An 18,843-nucleotide genomic window follows, 5' to 3' on the forward strand; every position below is an offset into this window, starting at 1 on the left:
TTGGTCGAGCTGAAAAGCCCTGCTTTGTCATTGGCCAATTTCCAAGTCAATCAAAGTTTTTCCCGAGTTCTGAGGTGCGTTTGGTTTTTATACCAGCGGAGAGTCAATGAACGGCGTGTTTGTGCTATATTTAGCACGCTAATGAATAACAGCACATCTCCGCTGTCACCGCCTGTCTTGCGATGAAATAGGCTCACACATAAGCACGAAGACAAGGCGGGCTGTCGCATGGTAAAATGTTTGGTGGGGGGTGTCTTCGTTTGTTTCATTTTGTTTTGATGCAAAGCAGTTCCAAGTAACTGATTTTAAAGGTTTACAATAACAATTAGGTAAAATAATGACAAAACAATAAAACGATTCATATGATACCCAAAAAGTACACACCGAGCTGAGCGAAAAGTGCAGTCAAACTACTGGGTTTAAATATCTGGTGAGGAAAAAATCAAAAGTTCCTTGAAGAAAAAAAGCATTCCTTAACAGAATACCAGAGAGGAGGGGAAGTACAGAGGGTGAGATACTATAAAAGCTGAAAAAGCAGTACACATATATATCGACTGTGTGCACAGACGCCCACACACACACCAATCTAAACATGTATGTAGACATAAATCTTATTGTTTGATCATAATTCTCCTTTTTTTTTTTTTTGAGAAATCGTGCAGTCAGTTCAGTGTTATCCTCTCCTCTATGTCTGTGTGTGTGCGTGCTCAGCTGACTGACCGCTGATGAGTCTGGTGTAGCGGCGATATCGGTGCGCTCACCGCTGCGCTGCAGCCGCTGTTGCTGCAGGGGGAGCATCCGTCCAACAGCCTGCAGTGCTGCGATGCGCGGCAGCTCCTCTCTGCGCCTCTTCCCCCCGCATAATCGTTTTCAAGACCTCCGAGGAACAGATTCGTGAGAGAGGGGCGAGCTCCGTGCAGCAGGGAGGTGAAAGAGTCTGTAGTGTGTGCGTCTTAACTGAGGTGAGCTTTGGGGTTATTTGATTTTTTTCTACAGTGGGGTGCTGCTTTAAAGGCCCGTGTCCCCGTCTTCGGCAGGGGATTTTTTTCTGGGGTTGTTGTTTTTCAGCTCTGACTGAACGTTTGACAGCTTCTTTGATAGACAAAGAGGGGATAGGCGTGAGATTTTTTTTTAAATTTTTGACATTAACATGGTGGTAAAATAACTAAATGCACAGTATGTCTTTATTCTGGAGATGTTTTTCAGCATATTAGAAGTGCTGTTTAAAGATAATTTCGGATGCATGGGTTTTCTTGCGCTCTCACTCAGAATAAGGAGGGCTAATAGGCCTGTGTTTAGCCGGGTATTTATATTCGTGGCTCAAGAGTTGGGAGGTCGCCTTGTAATCGGAAGGTTGCCGGTTCGAGCCCCGGCTTGGACAGTCTCGGTCGTTGTGTCCTTGGGCAAGACACTTCACCCGTTGCCTACTGGTGGTGGTCAGAGGGCCCGGTGGCGCCAGTGTCCGGCAGCCTCGCCTCTGTCAGTGCGCCCCAGGGTGGCTGTGGCTACAATGTAGCTTGCCATCACCAGTGTGTGAATGTGTGCGTGAATGGGTGGATGACTGGATATGTAAAGCGCTTTGGGGTCCTTAGGGACTAGTAAAGCGCTATATAAATACAGGCCATTTACCATTTTACCATTTATATTCGCTACCTCGGATTTGTGTACACACATTCGCATTATTTTTTTCCATATTTTCCTCATGTTTCACAGTACGAAGGAAGGTGTGCTAATTTTGTGCTAATTATCCCAAATAGTCCGAAACATGCGAGCAAATCTTTGGTAGGAACCCACGGACTATATGCATGCCCATAGCATGTTCACCGCGGCACTCCCTACCATAGGCTCGTTTTTAGGTTAATGACAACAGCGTGCAGCACACAGCTATGCTATGTTCTGATTGGCTTAGATTATCTGTTATGTCTTAGGGCTGTTCCACTATCGCTGCTAATTATCATTCAGACGGGGAGATCAAATCTGGGAGGCCTGCAGTAATGCAAAGCAATGTTTTGCATTACTGCAGGCATATCTTCACAGATATGCATCATGTCATGTTGTCTTACCTTACAATCTCTGTTGAAATACAGTACTATGCAAAAAGTCGAGACCAACCCCTCATTTTTTATATTTTGATTCCAGGAAGCCAGATTTGTAATTATTTAAAAAGTAGACATCCTGAAGGTCTTAAACATTTTTCTTTCAAAGTCGTTGGCTGCTTATTGACCTAGTTTCAGTCTGGTCCTTGTACCTGAGCAATCTCACAGGAATGTTTTTGTTATTGCTGTTTTGTAAGCCACTGATCTATAAACAGTTCAAACATAATCAGGGGATGACCTGTGTGGTGTCCACATTTAGTTAATAACTTGGCAAAGAACCAATTCTAAATTGTATTTTTTTTTTTAACATAATGAAAACTGCAAGAAAACTCTGAGGTATAGCAGATTACCGATTATTCAAGAACTAGACTGAAAGGTACGACAGTGAGTGGCCAAAGCCATCTGTAAGCCATCTGCTGATTTAGAGGAACATTGCTAGTTCTGATCCTATTAATCTTTCCCCTGTATTGATTTAGTTTTTCCCCTCCAGCCCTTTGTAAAATGTGGAGATACAGAAATTCTTTTATTTCTGCCATATAACCTGCATCATTATAATTGCATTAATAACATTCTACAGCATTATTCCATTTAATAATATTTCTCACAGTATTGATATTGCATTAAAGTTGTTTATTGAAGATGTTAATTTAAGGATCCTTTCATTATGTTAACTTTTATTACAGATACAGCCAGGAGTATTTCATACACATTGCATAATATTTGTGCTCATTTAGAGTTATTGCATTAGTCTACAAGAAGGTCTTAAGCTTTATGAAGCGCGAGTCTTCACAATCTATTGTGAAAAGGACTAAAGCATAGAAGGATAATTGCATGCATGCTTACAATAGTCAAAGGAGCTTGCAAAGAAAAGCGTCTGGACTTCTTTAAGTTGCTTAAAGACGTTTCACCTCTCATCCGAGAAGCTTCTTCAGTTCTAAGGTCAAATGGTGGAGAGTCCCAGATATAAACCTAGTGGGAGTAACCCCCCACAGAGGGACAAAAGGACCCCCTGATGATCCTCTAATCGCCTGAGCCAAGGTGTGAAACTGGGTGTGGGTCCCAATCAGCCAGAGTTTCGGGTGAGTTCATTGTGAAAACTGGATGAGAGTTGAAACGTCTTCAAGCAACTTAAAGAAGTCCAGACGCTTTTCTTTGCAAGCTCCTTTGACTACGATGACCTGGATGACTGAGAACCTTCACAGACATGCTTACAATACATATAATCTAGGAATGTGTCAGGCCTGAGGCCTTAACTCATTTAGCTTCCAACTGCATTTTAGCCTACTTGGTAACAGATGACCGGAGTCGACAACCAGCCCTCAGAGACCTCGAAGGCTTGAAGTTATTACCTTGTTTGGAAGATGTTATAGGAATGAGAAGTTCTATGTCTGTTTATAGCCATCTAAAATGTACCATTTACTGTAACTGACGTCTTTAACCTATTTTTACGCCATGGGGGGGCGGATACCTCACTGCTTTAAAAGTGTTCTCAACATGTATTTTTGTCAGAAGACATATGCTGATGTTTTCTCCTGGGTGTTAATAAACTCACCGTTTGATTGCACTTTCCTGGGGCCTCCGTGGTTTGTGACACTGCTCTACATTGATTGATTTCGTGACAAAAACTAATTTCCCCCGGCAGCTGTGGTACCATGCAGTCACTTAATGACACTACATGGTCACTTACCTCATGATAATATAAGTTTATATGCACTTCAGGTTTCTTAAGAGTACATTCTGTTATATTATTATTAGTTGTTATCCACTTTTTCAGTCTGTACTCTTTGAGTTGTTTTTTTGTTCTTTCCAGATGGAGAAGGCGCTTGCTCATTTCCACGAATGTTTACATGGTTTCTGGAGATGCAGGTGTCAACAGAGGTTTTCCTTTCAATGACTGGATAGAGGCAGTGAGGTATATATTCCTATAAATACTTTTTAAACTGCTAGAAATGAAAGTCTGTCTGCTAAATGGTTACAGAATGTTTAATTTAATGTCTTATCTCCTCCATTTGTGGCAGTGAATTTTGTCATTGTAAGCAAGCCTACACACACACACACACACACACACACACACACACACACACACACACACACACACACACACACACATACAAGAGACAGAGTCTTGATTCCATCACTTCAAAGGTTTTCTACATTATTTCTAACACTAGACTTTTCCTACTCTGGACATAAACAAAGTCGTCATCATTAGATGTAAGCATTTATGTCTTTAACAAGAAGGCTGGATTCCTACTTTGTAGCTGTGTATAATATTTACGTTCCCACAATATGAGCAATCCATTTACAAGAATACCATCTCGCCCACACCCAAGTGCATGCAGAATCAGAAATGGAGTTTTTGTTTCTCACAGCTGGAGGAGAAAGAAGTAATTGTGTGCTGGCAAGTTTCTAGAAGAATTTTCTAGAAGAATCGAGGAGAAAAAATATGGGAGGGGAATGAGGGATCGGAAGGCATTCATGATTTCATTATGCTGATCCTTTCAGCAGATATATAGATCTCTTTTAATGGCTCCACTGTGAGTGCAACCACAAAAATGCGAATAATTTTCCATCGATCTGTAGCTGTGGTGACGACTTAGAAAATCTTCTGAGACTATAATTAAACAACTGCGATTAAACAACTTCCTGTGGGCTGTTTTTGGGGTTGAGCTGAAGTGGAAGGGGTGGTGCAGGGGGATGACATAACCTTTTAACTTTAGCAAAACCTCACAAAGTTGTCACACAAAACAGAGACTGTTGATTTTGTTCCCGTCACTTAAATCGCATTCCTGTTCGGAAATATCGTCAGAGTATAATTATAGAAACCAGAGCGTCATCCAGCATTCTAATCTCTGACAGGTTCCAGGATGCGGTCCATGAGGAAGACGGTGTTGCTAGTCATCTTGGTGTCTGTGGTGCTAGTACTGGCTCTCCTCCATTCGTGGCCCACTCGGGGTTATACCACAGTGGATGTTTGGCAGCGACCAGCGTTTATAGTAGAGAGGCATCTGGAAGAGAGGGTCCCTGAGTCAGACCATCGATTGAGCAATATTCCCTTCCATGTAAGGGATAATGTGGCGAGGTAAGTAATGCTATTTTGAACCAAAGCGGACGGACCTGAGCTTAAATCTGATCACACGTGTCTTATAATCTGTCCAGTTTGCTGGCACGTAATGGATGCATATGTGAGGGCGAAAGTGGGGGGGTAAACCTACCGTTCGCACAACTCTTGTTCCCGCGGGTGTCAGCTCACCCGCTGCACACTGCCTTCGAGGCTTCAGAGCTGGAGGAGATGAAGAGGAGACGGGCTAAAGAGTACAGCAGCTTTCAGACGAGGTAAGGAGTACTTAAGAGATGTTTCACATTTTTTTATCTGTGTGGCTAAAATATTATTATGTGGCCTGATGTGTTGTTTTATTTAAATTAAATAATGATGTAACAAAATGTGTTACTTGAAATAATCCATCTGTCTCAGTGCACGCTACAGGAAATTGTTTTTTAGACTTATCTATCTCTAACATGGAAAATCATCCATGATCTCACATCACTATCTGCTGATCTGCTTCGCTTTGTGGTTTGTTACTACGCGGTTTGAATATACATGCATTAGAACATATATAAACACAGACCTTGCTTTTTGCTTGCTTCCTGTACACAACTGGCAGCCTTAAAACCTCCCCGCATCTCTGTGGATCGTGCAGGAGTTGTGCATTAGTAAGGCTACATAGACGGGTATTTTTGAAAATGCAGCTTTTTCTATTTGTTCGGGCCTTTCGTCCACACGTAAAAGCGTTTTGGATCACTGAAAATAGAGGTTTTTTAAAAACTCAAGTTTTGCGTTTACGTCTGTACAAAGAAAACAGAGATTTAGCCACGCAACGTCAAAGGTGAGCGCCTTTTTTTGACGTCAAGCTGTGCGTCACGTTATTGTTTACATGAGATGAATTTTGTACAATGGCAAGTATAGATAAAATACTGTTGCTTTTAATCTTACTATCTGCAGTTTTTACACGCTTACATACACACACACAGTTACTGTCCCTCCATTTAGAAACACAGAGGCATCATAGTGAACATCGACGCGGCTTCTACATGCAACACAGACGCTGTCACAATCCAAATCCCGACGCCATTATTATGAATCACTCAGACTAAATTTTCAGTTTCTTTATTGAATAAACTCTGGCTGAGAGAGCCAGTGAGACAAAATCCACTGAATACTGACTCTAGTTATTAACATTTGAAATGATGAAGGCAATTAAAAAGTAACACAAAATTAGCCACCTTTCCAGAAAAATTTAAACTTTTCAGAAGTACTGAAATTAATTCCTAATACGACAAAACTTGTTTTTATCAAAAGCTTTGCTCTCCAGTAAGAAACGTGAGGTCATTTTAATGATGATATCCGCGGATAATAGTAATTGTGACTGTTATTTGCGAAGAGCTTCCTGCTTTCTGCTTGCTGTGCTTGTTGATGGAAAAAAAAATCTCATTTCAGGTCAAAGACCCCTGCAGATCTACTCATTATTGCTGAGGCTAACAGCCCCTTGCAGTATCCAACACAGGGGGTGGAAGTACGACCCCTGAAAACAAGCATCATCCCAGGTACGACTTCAGCGAGTGAGCAACTCAGATATTTTTGAAAGTCTCATGGTTTTATCATTTGAAAGTAGTTAAACTGGCCCCTAAACATTAAAAATTAACCTGAACTAGAGGTGGTTTATATACTGGATATTCTTTGTACCTACATATATTGTAAGGTCACCCCTCTGAAAGGCCTTATTTATCCAGCTGGTGCATACAGGAAATGGACTGAAAATCAATCAGTGTTTGTTTCTCCTTTTCCAGGCTTGGCCTTACATGACCTTCCCAGAGATAATTACTCAGTGAGTGCTCAAAAGTGTCTGTCTTTAAATATTTTAGATGCCTGCAGTCCTCTGACCTTGACCGCTATTCTTTCCATCATATGCAGATAAACATCACTGCCACGCTGGGAACTCTAAATGTGGCCGCGGAGGTAGACGAGGTGAAAATCAAAGGTGATGGCGAGATGCACATGACTCTTTCCAGCCGCCTGCTGCCGAACATGAACCGACAGCTGCAGTTCGTCACCTACACGAACACGCTGTTTCATCCCAGCACGGCAGACACAGGTGAGCCCTCGGAAACAATCCACCGTCTTATCAGCTCTGGACTTTGTTCTTCTGTATTTTTCAGCAAATTCCACAAAGGAGAAAGTAAAGATACAGAAAAAGAATCATCTCACACCCTAATTTGAATCTGTGTTTAAATTTAAAGCAATATGTGGATTTTTTTTCACTCTCGGTCATTAGATGAAAACTCTGATACTTTGATCATGCATATACAGTATATACGAAGGTACAGCAGGAGGTGACTGACATGCATGCTTCCATCTCCCGTTTCTGATAGGTGGCAACTCATACTTTTAGACTCTCCTTTTTCTCCCTCCCTCGTGCTCACAGACACATAACGGGTACAGCAGTCCATTCTCCCTGCTGCACGGACTACACTGCCCATGAGGCTACATTCTTTAGGGCTATGCCTGTAACACTCTGCCTATTGCCTTGATATTAAATCATTTTTGGAGTAAAAATTCAAAAAAATATTTCTTCACGTCATTATGCGGCCCGCAAGTAGGGCCGCGAGATTGAGACACAGGCATTAGAGCCTCTTCATGCGCGTTTTGTTTGGGTTTTCACCGGCGTGGAATTACCAAATATAGAGAGGGCATAGCCTAACATATGAAACAGGAAAATACCGCAGTGTAATCCATTTTTTTCAACAAAGTAACTGTAATAGAATACAGTTACTCATATTTTGTATTTTAAATATGCAACGGCGGTACATGTATTCCGTTACTCCCCAGCACTGTCTGTACAACACCAGGATTGTTTTGTTTGTTTGCCATCATCGCATTATCAGACGTGGCTAACCTTCCCGAGTGTCTCCAGCCTTTATACTAAGCTACTCTGTGTACCTTGCTTTTTTTTCCCTTTTCAGTGGCCTCACACCTGCTCTTGTATGGTATTCCTGGCAGAGAAAATTATTTGCAGAGCTGTTTCTCTTGAGCTAGAATTGGGCAACCAAGCAGGATTCAGTCTGATATCAGAGCCTCTTTGTTTCGCACAAAATTAACAATAGTAAGCATGCACAAAACCTGAATGGCTGAAGGCATGTTTGCCCTTGTCTTTTGACTTTCTGCCTGTATAGTATAACCCAGTTTCAAAACAGCTGGGGCACTTTTTAAAATGTAAATAAAAACTGAGTGCAATCGATTTTATTCACAGCAAAACTTAGAAAATACATTGAGTCTTTATAATGAGAGTATGGACCTTTTACAAAAAGGCAGATCAGCATTTTGTCTTCATGACAGAATCATGTCTGTCTTTAATGCACGCGCATCTGAGTGATGTAGGACATTAAATCGAATTTGCCTAACCACAAGTAGGAAAGGCTTTCACAATCTTTCCGCTGAGGATGACAATGTATCTGAACACTTGAACATGACCATAGCTGGACTGGTGCATCAAACCCCGTGTTCCTGTCTCACAAGAAAAAGTAAAACCCACAGTGAAAAACTGTCTTTAAAGCTCTTTTAACAACTTTTTGCCATTTCAACCAACAGAAACAAGACATTGCCTTGTCTTGTCCCTTGCAAAAAGAGATTTATCAAGGTTCTCTGAATCTTTCGATGATATTTTTTTACTGCAGATGACGAGATATTTAAAGTCTTCACAGTTTTACAGTGAGGAACACAATTCTTTCACAATCGGTAGACACTGTTTTATGCAGATTGGTGAACCTCTCCCCTTCTTTACTTCTGAGAAAACTTTTTAAGATGCTTCTTTTTTCCTTAAATGGTCCTCTAGCTATTTCTTTTCTATTTTTAGTAACACTTACTTTTCCAGCATTTCCTGTCTCAATTGGGGACATGTTGCTTCCATCAAATTTAAACTGAACTAATATTTTCCTTAAACTGGCCGTTTAAACACTGGATATGCTTTAATACAGTGATCCCCAACCTCCAGTGTCAAACAATATTTTCACGAACTGGCCTTTAAGGTGTCGCGGATAAATACAACAAAATAAAATGATATGACCAAGACAAAAACCGTGGTAATTTGTAAATATGATAATAAATGCGAATTCACTTTGTAATTGTGTAACTTTATTAGCATTTTCCTCCTGAAAATGTGCCAACAACATTGCGAGTGACATCCTCCTCTCTGCCCCTTAATGCTCTCTGGTCACTATGGTAACATTTAAATATTTCTTTCAAAATAAGACACACAACTACAAAGACCCAGGGAAACCGAGTTGACAATAAAAATGCTGAAAACCATAAATTTCACACCTGAGCTTCAACTCTCGCGTCCCAGTACCGAACGACTCGGCCTGGGGGTTAATATCTGTTAATAACATCTGTCTTTACTTGTCATCCCAACCCTGTAGAGTTTTTATGAAAGGTAAATTAGCCGTAGGAGCTAAAAGTGCTTTGTGTTTTGTTTTTTTGTGTTGTTTTTTTTTACTGGAATTGTCTATAAAATGCTGTAGAGTTTAGCATTTTAACCTGAGGGTCTGAAAAATTGGTTTTGTACAAAGACATGACATTGTTATGTCTACATGCTTTACGAGAACCAGATGAGAGTGAGGCATTCATAGTTTTATCTTAATGATACTCGTGTTTTTTTTGTGTCGGGGGTCTTTTAGTGCAGCTTGAGACAGAGGGACATCAAGCTGTCTTCAGCATCAAGATCCGACACGGAACAACACCTAAACTGTACAACACTGGATCCAAAGGAGGTACAGCACCGGCATGTTGACGGTGTTTGTAACTAAAGTCAGACGTCCTTTCTGAGTCAAACAGCACTTTCTAAAGTCAGTTTTCCTCCATCAACTCTCTGCAGAGTACAACATCAGCGCCCTCGTGACAATAGCCACAAAAACGTTCCTGCGTTACGATAAGCTTAGAGATCTTATCGACAGCATCAGAAGATACTACCCTACTGTTACCATAGTTATAGCTGATGACAGTGAAAATCCCCAAACCATCTCTGGGCCTTACATCGAACATTACATCATGCCCTTTGGAAAGGTAAGGACACACTGAAGTCTTCTCCCTGCTGTCACTGGTGATGCGATCTCAATCTAAACCTCAGCGTTGCGTCTCTTAGGGTTGGTTTGCCGGCCGAAACCTGGCCGTGTCCCAGGTGACCACGAAGTACGTACTGTGGGTGGATGATGACTTCATCTTCACAGCCAACACCAAGCTGGAGAAGCTTGTAGATGTTTTAGAAAGGACCACTCTGGATCTAGTGAGTAGCAGAAGAATATTTTTTTTCTTTTTCTCAGTTAATATTAAAGTTTTGGGGCTCTTGTAGAGACAGTGTATCTATGTGTGTGAACTAGGTGGGTGGTGCAGTGCGGGAGGCCACGGGGTACACCGCCACCTACCGTCAAACCATCTCCATTGAGCCAGGAGAGGAAGATGGTGACTGTTTACACATGAGGAGAGGATTTCATCACGTCATTGAAGGCTTCCCCAACTGCGTTGTGACTGATGGGGTCATCAACTTCTTTTTAGCTCGCACAGACAAAGTCCAGCAGGTCGGCTTTGACCCACGCCTCACCAGGGTCGCTCATCTGGGTGAGTACAGGGCTTCCTTTCATATCAAAGGAGCAAATTTAGCATCATGCCATCTGTTATTTATTCAGTGTTTTGACTGCCGGATGCAAAAATATGCCAAAATTGAAAAGAAAAAAAAATGTTATCATTATTATTATTTACGCATTTATACACAAGTCTTGAGCCACCATTCTTTTTTTTGTAATTGTCTTGGGAAATATTTCTTCAGGCATTCAGAAGCTCTTTGAAAGTTTTTCTTTCTTTGAGTGTCCAGAACCCAGGCCTCAACATTGTTGAAGCAGTGTGGGATCAGAAAACAGAACAAAAGGCAGCAAACACTCAGCTTTGAATGTCCTTTGAGAAGCCTGAAGAACTATTCCTGAAGGCTGCTTCAAGAAATTATAGGAAAGCTAAAGCTCAGGCTGTGTTTAAGGAGAAAGGTGGTAAAACCAAATATTTACTTTCAAGCTTGTTAGAATTGTACAAACACTGTTTTTGATCACCTATTTCCCATTTGTTCTAGAAAAATATATAGAAATGAGGTGTAACTCAAGACTTTTGCACTTTATCGTATATTCATATTCATTGTTTTTCTATCCTCCTGCAGCACTGAGTCAATTTGTGTGCCATATCAAGTTAATTTAATGTTTCCTTAATCATTTAAGAATAAAAGAGAGATGAATATCTCAGATTAAGGTATTGATAGCAACAATATCTTAGCAATTTAAGAAAAAAGATTCATATCTTATTTTACTTACTGAGACGATAACGTGTGCAAGATAATTTTTGCTAGCAAATTATGCTGTGACATTTTCTTATCAGCACACACCACCATGGAGGAGTCGCAGCTCGGCTTTAATTTACCTACATTAAACTGAATGAAATCTGATTTAAATGGAACATTTAGCTCACGCCACCTTCTCCTCACTTTCATACCTGAAATATTTCATCAATTAAAAGTGTTCCTGACCCACTGAGGGATGTTTACCCCTCTCCCTTTTTTTTCTAGAGTTTTTCATCGATGGCCTCGGCTCTCTCCATGTGGGCTCTTGCGATGATGTCATTGTCAATCACGCGACCAAAATCAAACTACCCTGGGTAAGCCAGTCAGAGAGCGACAAGACCTACGCCAAGTTCCGTTACCCATCAGCCTCCTCTGATGCCACGCACACCAAAAACGGCCTCCTGTACTTCAAGAATCGGTTTCAGTGCTTGACTCATAATTAGCTTCCCCTCTCCTCTTTTTCTCGAAGGTTCCTCCGCTCTCCCCGAGTTGCCAAAGAAGTTCTCCTCCCCCACGCCCTGTCAGATAAAATTTTGGTTTGCCTTCTCTTGAGAACCTTGAAATTATTTTTCCAGCTTCAGCCTTTAGAGCAGTTTTAGCATGTTTTATCTGTCAGTGCACAGCTCTGCAGTGAGCTAAAAAGTCCTCTAGCATCTAGAAGCCCAACAGAAAAATTTAGGCTTCCTTTTTGGTGTGAAGACAGGAGAAAATGAGCTGCAGTGCCCAGTAACATCTCGAGTCATAAAGGAATCTTGCTCATACCCTGCACAAAGACCAGGCTTTGGGAGAACCGAACAGGTAGCAGCCAGTGTAACTTCATTGTCATGCTGTTTTGGGTAGATGTGCATGCATTCTCCTTCGATTTGCACTAGCCGAATATAGAATTGAGCTTGGAACAAGGTCTTTCTGTCAGTGACAATAAACCCTATCAGTTAAGTGACAGAGCTGCAGACTCGGAGCTCCAGTGTGACCTCCTTGCCAATGCCACATGAAGAACGTGTTCCAAGTCTTTTCATTTGTCGGGTTCTGGTACTGACTGGCTGTGCCAAAGGTCTGGATGCTGCTAGCTCTTGGGTGCTTTAATCTGTGTGTGCATTATGGTTTTACTGCCCATTACCCAGAATCCTTTTGTGTCACCCATGGAGAGATAAGTAAGATCTGAGGAGGAGAACCTTTTGGTCTCAGTTCATCAGGTGTTACCTGGTTGCGGGAGCAGCTGTAATCGTCGTCTTCTGCTGTTTGTCTGTTTCCCCAACAAGCATCTGAGGAAAACGAGGCGTTTGAGTGCTCGCCACCGGATCTTTACATGTGGCCAAAAGAAACATTGGTTGAACTAAAGTACTTGTAAAATACTCACATCATTATGAAAAGAGGATGGAGAAGGGGGTGGGGGGGGGATGAAGCAAGAATACAGTTTTTATACTGAAACTCCTCTTTGGAGCACTCCTGCATGTCAGAGACTCAAGTGGTGATGCTGTTCTTTTATACCATGGTCTTTAGATGGCACCCTTGTATCACTGTATTTGTTTCCTAAGCAAGTTTTTTAACTTTGTTTTGTTAGCAATAAGGTGCCAGAGATTTATCAACTGTTTTTTTTAATCCCCAAGAGAAATATCGACTTATTTGTAACTATTTTATTTATTAATTTATTAACAATTTGTTTGCCTTTTATTAGATAGAACAGTGAAGAGAGTCAAGTAAGCAGGGGGGTGTCGGGTCAGAAAGCAGCACATCGGAATCGAACCTGATCTGCTCTGAGCTACACCGGCATCTGTTTGTGACTTTTAATTCATTTCTATTTTTCACCAAAATGTGACGTTCGTTCTGTTGATGGAAGAAACTAACAGCAGTGTTCCTGCTGCTTGGTTTGTATGTAGTTGTGTACTGAAGAATTTGTCTCACATTTTAATTTGTAAGTGTTGACAGATGTAGAATTTTTTTTAACAGTGATGTTTATTGTGTGGACACAGAAATCATTTGCTGCCTGCTTCACCCACCCACCCCCACACCCAAAACAAAAAAATATGAGTTGTTTGAGCATTATGAGAGTTTTTACATTCATTTCAAATGTTATAAAAAAATGTGTGTGGGGAAAAAAAACGAAATCTTGTGTTCAATGTTGTGATGTTGGTTCAAAGGATGAAGACGCTGACTTACAATAGATTACAGTCTTTTGATTACAGATTACAGAACTTAATTTATAAGCACATCTTTTATGCTACTGAAGCAAATGAACATGATAGATGAGAGGCAAAAACTGTCAAATAATAGCAAGCATGGTTTATATTTGAGACTAAAAGCCTGCGTCTAAAACCAGGTTTTGAATTTAATGACTAAAGTTGTCGGAGCCTGGAAGCTGAAGGCTCTATCCCTGAGCGTCTGAAACTTGGAGAGAGGAATGTACAGCAACCACATGTCAACACAGGAGGAAGATTTCTCAGGTGGGGCTGGGGGTGTAGAGCTGAAGGAGATCAGAGAGGTACTGAGGGCCATGAACATGAAGGAACATGCAGGTAAGTCTTATTTTTAGCTTCATGTTGCTCGTGCCAGGTTGTGCCCTGTCTTTCTTTCAAAACAGCTTTAATTATTTGTGGCAAAGATTCAACAAGTTGTTAGAAACATTCCTCAGAGATTTTGGTCCACATCAGCGTCACACAGTTGCTGCAGATTTGTCTGCTGCACATCCATGATGAGAATCTGCCGTTCCACCACATCCCGAGTCTGGTCTATTAGATTGAGAGCTGGTGACTGTGGAGGCCATGTGAGTACAGGGAACTCATTGTCATGCTCAAGAAACCAGTCTGAGATAATTTGAGCTTTGTGACGTTGTGCATTATCCTGCTGGAGGCAGTCATCAAAATACCAGTTCGATGTGGTGATAAAGGGTTGAACATGGTCTGCAAGAGTACTCGGATAGGCTGTGGCATTTAAACAATTCTGTGTTGGTATTTAGGGACCCAATCTGTGCCAAGAAAATATCCTCTACACCCTCACACCATCAACAGCAGACTAAACTGTTTATACAAGGCAGCATGGATCTGTGCTTTACTGCTTACCACCAGATTTTGATAGCAAAAGTTCAGTTTAACCCTCGGTTTCCTGTTCTTAGTTGACAGGAGTGATCCTCTGTGTGGTATTCTGCTGCCGTAGCCCAGCTGCTTCAAGGTTCTGCTTCTTCACACCTTGGTTGTAACAAGTGGTTATTTAAGTTACCGTTGCCTTCCTATCAGCTCAACGCAGTCTGGTCAGTTTCACCCAGAAAAACTGCATAATGGATGTTCCCTTAAAATTCCGCCAAGCACAAAAATAAAAAACAAAAGCCTTCGTATTAATTACAAGGTTTCGTCTTCATTTTCAGTAGCAATATTAAGATGTTAAACAAGCAGACAAACATGTAAAAGATGAGGCAGTGTGAGTCTATGCAATGCAAATGAACAACGAGACCACTAGGATGTTGTGTGTCACATAGTCAGATGACTGAAGGACAAATGGCCTCTGTGTGATGCAGAAATTTCAGGCAGTCTTTTGCTTGGAGTACTGAAATTTTTTATGTTCAGAAGTGTAGAGCAGGTGCCAGCAGCACGAGTTTATGCCTTTTCATGATTTTGCTTACTGTATAAAAATTCTGTTTATATGTATGTGTATAGACCCAGCTGCAATTTTTAATATAAAAATATAATAATTAATTAGTTAGACCATATAATTAATCATAATATAAAATATTTGACTTGTAAACTGGTAAATTAAAGAGCTCACATTGTGACTCACTCTTTAATTCATAATGATGAGCATTTCCCTCCACTAGAGGGTGCTAAGCACCATCTGGTTCCCTGCTTTGTAGACCAGAGATCAGATTGTGTGCAGCTTCGATGTTTCGTTTGGATTTTCTTTTTAAATAATCTTATAAAAACAAGACAAAACAACCTGATTATTACACATTTGGGAACATAAATCTTCTGGATAGCGACCAAAGGCATCCATTAAGTTATACACTGCACATTATAATGAGGCTAGGAAGGGGTCCTCTGGCCTGTATTAGGAAAACTAATTCATGGAAAAGACAATAAATGACAGGAAATAGCTGCTGACTTACACTCTGACTGATCGATTGCAGACTGTTGGTTTAAGATGGAAATAATTCATATTTCCCAGCAACTATGCTTTAATGGGTCATTTATATTTAAAATAGACGGGAAACATGGAAGGATAAATGAACTGACCTATCAGCCTTGAGACCTCATAGGCACAAGGGCCAAAGCAAATATCGAGAACAAGTTACTCAATGGGTCCAAATAACAAGAGACACACAACAGTCAGGAGACGCTAAAAGAGACACATGAAGTGAAAAACTAAAAATGATGATAACAAATATCTGAACAACTTCTTTAATTCCACGAGTGTATCAGGACAGCACGAGATTCACCGATATGATCCAACACAAAATTATTTACATTCAAGACGACAATGACGAATGAGCACCTCGGTTTTATCTGTGTTCCCTTTTTCCTCTCTCTGCTTGGTTATGACAAGCTTTGTGTAAGTCCACAAACATGTTTAGTTCAGATAAGACTGACAATGGCAGGGTTAAAACAGGCCACCAGACAGAAAGCACAGCTATTCGCTAATCTCCAGGGACTGCAGGGATACACATAACTCGTGTGGATTGAGATCCTGGACTATAACTGGGATTTACAGTCACTTGGCAATTTCATGGATACAGTTATTTGAGGAGGGATTTAAGATCTCAGTTCTCTGTGGGAATAAAGTGGAATTGGTCTCCTGTGAAAATATTACGCATTATGCAAAGATCCATCAAAGAATTTTCAAAGGAAACAGGAAGAAATGAATACATAAACACCGTGAAGCACAGTCTCTGTGGTGACACAGATATATACACTTCATGTACACACACACACATATATATATATATATGTATATATATATATATATATATATATATCTGGAAACTGGCGGGCACACCCTGAGAGGAAATATATGCCTGCATTTACACCAATCAGCCAAAACATTAAAATAACCTGCTTAGTGAAATGACCTCTTTGGAGAAAGGGTGTCAAACATAAGGCCTGGGGGCCAGAATCTTCCTGACACAGACACCAATCTGGTCTACTGGATAATGTGAAAGAGGGCGTAGTCTCGACTTTTAACTCTATTTTGGTATATTTAACAGCTTTTTCTGCTGATAAGGACTGCCCTCCTGCATTCATGCTACACTAAAGTATTAACAATTAGAAAAAAACAGAATTTTTGTTTGCCCCCATTTTTTTTTACTCTTAAATGTCTACTCTTAAAACATTTCTTGTTTGTTTGTTTTATAATGGGTCCACATTAAAAACAATAATAATAAAATAATTCTAAAAATGTGAATTAACAACAATGTTCTGTTTTATAATTACAGGACAGTCAAGGAAATGAGGTACCAGAACTTTTTCTGTAATTTTACACAATTATTTCTTACAATTTAACCCCAAAGTCATCCTGATAAAATTAGTTCATGTCTTATGGCAACATTTTTTTTAATCAAGCAGAAAAACTGAGACAAAATTTTGAAATTGCACTTTTTTCTTATATTAAGATATCACAGGCATTAAATGTGTAGATAAACCTAACCCACTTGAAATCAAAGTGGGCTATATGTGCCCCCTCAATGTAAAACAAATTTGGCATCCCAGCTTTGGAGGCATGGATGCAGGTTCACTGAGTCTGTGGAAAACTTTGTGTTCTGTGGAATGGACGTGTTGCCTGTGGACGGGGCTTTCTCGTGCCTTCGTGCAGATCCTCAGTCAGAATGGGTAAAGTTTGGAGGCCAAGTCAACAAATCTGACTTTACGTCCAGTTTTTGCAGTGCGTATTGTGCACTGTCCAGCTGGAAGAGGCTGCTTCGCTAATAAGGTGGAAGAAACATCCAGATGAATGGCAGCACCTAAGGCTTCGCAGCAGGTTTTTGCATTGCAAGAGATGATCGGAATTGTTCGGTTCATCTTGTTTTTAATGTTATAGCTGATTGGTAATGTATATGTAGATGCACTCAAATGAATACAGTCACACCAAAGTAACTTCACTAGAATAGTCCCCACATCATAAGCCTAAAGGAAATATGAGACAATATGTGAAAACAGAGACGCGCAGACTCGGACAGCTTGTGTACATGAGTGGAACAAAGTGTCCTGGCAGTCAGACCTAGTCGAGGTACTCCAGCTCCAGAAGGGTAAACTGAGTTCATGTGACACTGCAGCGCATTATTGCTCGCTCTCCTTGAGCTGATCCAAGTTATTTAGTTGATGCGCTGAATAAGTCCCAGCGTCCTTAAATGTGATCGTCTGGAAACTGGCGGGCACACCCTGAGAGGAAATAGGCAATTTTTACACTGGCATTTGAAGCAAAGACACACTGCAGATTTTCAAAGGCTTCCTGTTAATCAGGTGATTGATTCTGGCATCAGTGTAATTTAGTACATTTGCAAAATAAGACTGAAAAGGCAAACTTTAAAAATAACACGGAGATAAAAGAATTGTGCTGTTAAGGCTGTAATATTAGCATTTGCAGAATAAAGTGATTTGTTTTCACCACTTGAGGTAAATTTGAGGTAATTTAAACAAAAATTGTTAAATTATTTAATACAGTATGCACAAAAAAAACTATAAACATACATTTTAAAAATAGAAACTTTAATCAATTAAAGTAATACGAGAAGTAAATAAGGCTATGCTTGCATAATAAAAAGCCAGGAAACCCTGCTCAAGTAGAACTCAAAGCAAGCAAGAACAAATAGGGGTTTTTTAGTCATTAGGTAAATCATATGTGAAAAGGTCAGTTGTTGCACCGATTATGAAGGCCCTGTCACCTCTGCTCTTTTAGCCTGGATCTAGGAGAATAGGGCTGCAAAAGTTATGTGCAGTTACTTCATCAGTAATGAAAAATGAACCGGTACTCAGTGACTTTCTTTACATAAATGTAATTAAGAAGCTGTTACATAAAAATGGCACGGAGTCAGGAATCATGCATGACATGTGTGATAAAGGCTGTGTGAAAAGGTAGATAGGAAACTTTTATTTTATTTTCTTGTGCATTTAAAGCACAATAGAAATACAGCTGATCCAAAACACAAAGAGCAAGCCAAGAGGACAAGAACAACTTTGTGGAATCAGGCCAGATCAGCACGTCTAATAAGTATTGTAATCAAACTGCTTCCTCCTCTTGGTGGAAGTCTGAATGAATGAGATAAAAGAGCAGGTCAACGGGTTTTCCATAAACTGGCTGCAGGTTAGGTCAACCAGGTTTGTAAATCCATGCAGTAA

The 18,843-nt window shown here is 40.4% G+C and overlaps 2 protein-coding genes across 6 annotated transcripts in view; one reads left to right on the forward strand and one right to left on the reverse strand.

The window, feature by feature from the left end:
• The first annotated feature begins 722 nt into the window (after positions 1–722).
• Positions 723–13,644, forward strand: b4galnt1b (beta-1,4-N-acetyl-galactosaminyl transferase 1b). The gene is made up of 12 exons (XM_004544898.5): positions 723–962; positions 3,907–4,008; positions 4,956–5,178; positions 5,256–5,432; positions 6,595–6,701; positions 6,945–6,982; positions 7,069–7,249; positions 9,828–9,920; positions 10,025–10,212; positions 10,292–10,432; positions 10,527–10,764; positions 11,753–13,644. Exons 3-12 carry the CDS (start codon positions 4,964–4,966, stop codon positions 11,968–11,970), a joined length of 1,596 nt encoding a protein of 531 aa, XP_004544955.1. The 5' UTR covers positions 723–962; positions 3,907–4,008; positions 4,956–4,963; the 3' UTR covers positions 11,971–13,644.
• Positions 13,645–15,898: 2,254 nt separating this feature from the next.
• arhgef25b (Rho guanine nucleotide exchange factor (GEF) 25b) overlaps positions 15,899–18,843 on the reverse strand; it is a 29,407-nt gene continuing 26,462 nt past the window's right edge. For all 5 annotated transcript variants that reach the window (XM_076883986.1, XM_076883987.1, XM_076883985.1 and 2 more), the window contains one exon: positions 15,899–17,886. In XM_076883986.1, the coding sequence (XP_076740101.1) occupies positions 17,785–17,886 (102 nt within the window). In that variant the 3' untranslated portion in view covers positions 15,899–17,784. The remainder of the gene's footprint in view (positions 17,887–18,843) is intronic.

Source organism: Maylandia zebra, linkage group LG5 (assembly GCF_041146795.1).
Source record: "Maylandia zebra isolate NMK-2024a linkage group LG5, Mzebra_GT3a, whole genome shotgun sequence".
In the NCBI taxonomy this organism is placed as follows: Eukaryota; Metazoa; Chordata; class Actinopteri; order Cichliformes; family Cichlidae; genus Maylandia; species Maylandia zebra.

Coding starts and splice junctions, on each gene's coding strand:
- b4galnt1b (XM_004544898.5), top strand. CDS start 4,964: ATGCGGTCCATGAGGAAGACGGTGTTGCTAGTCATCTTGGTGTCTGTG. Junction 6,983..7,068: donor TTCCCAGAGATAATTACTCA/GTGAGTGCTCAA, acceptor CATCATATGCAG/ATAAACATCACTGCCACGCT. Junction 10,765..11,752: donor CACCAGGGTCGCTCATCTGG/GTGAGTACAGGG, acceptor TTTTTTTTCTAG/AGTTTTTCATCGATGGCCTC.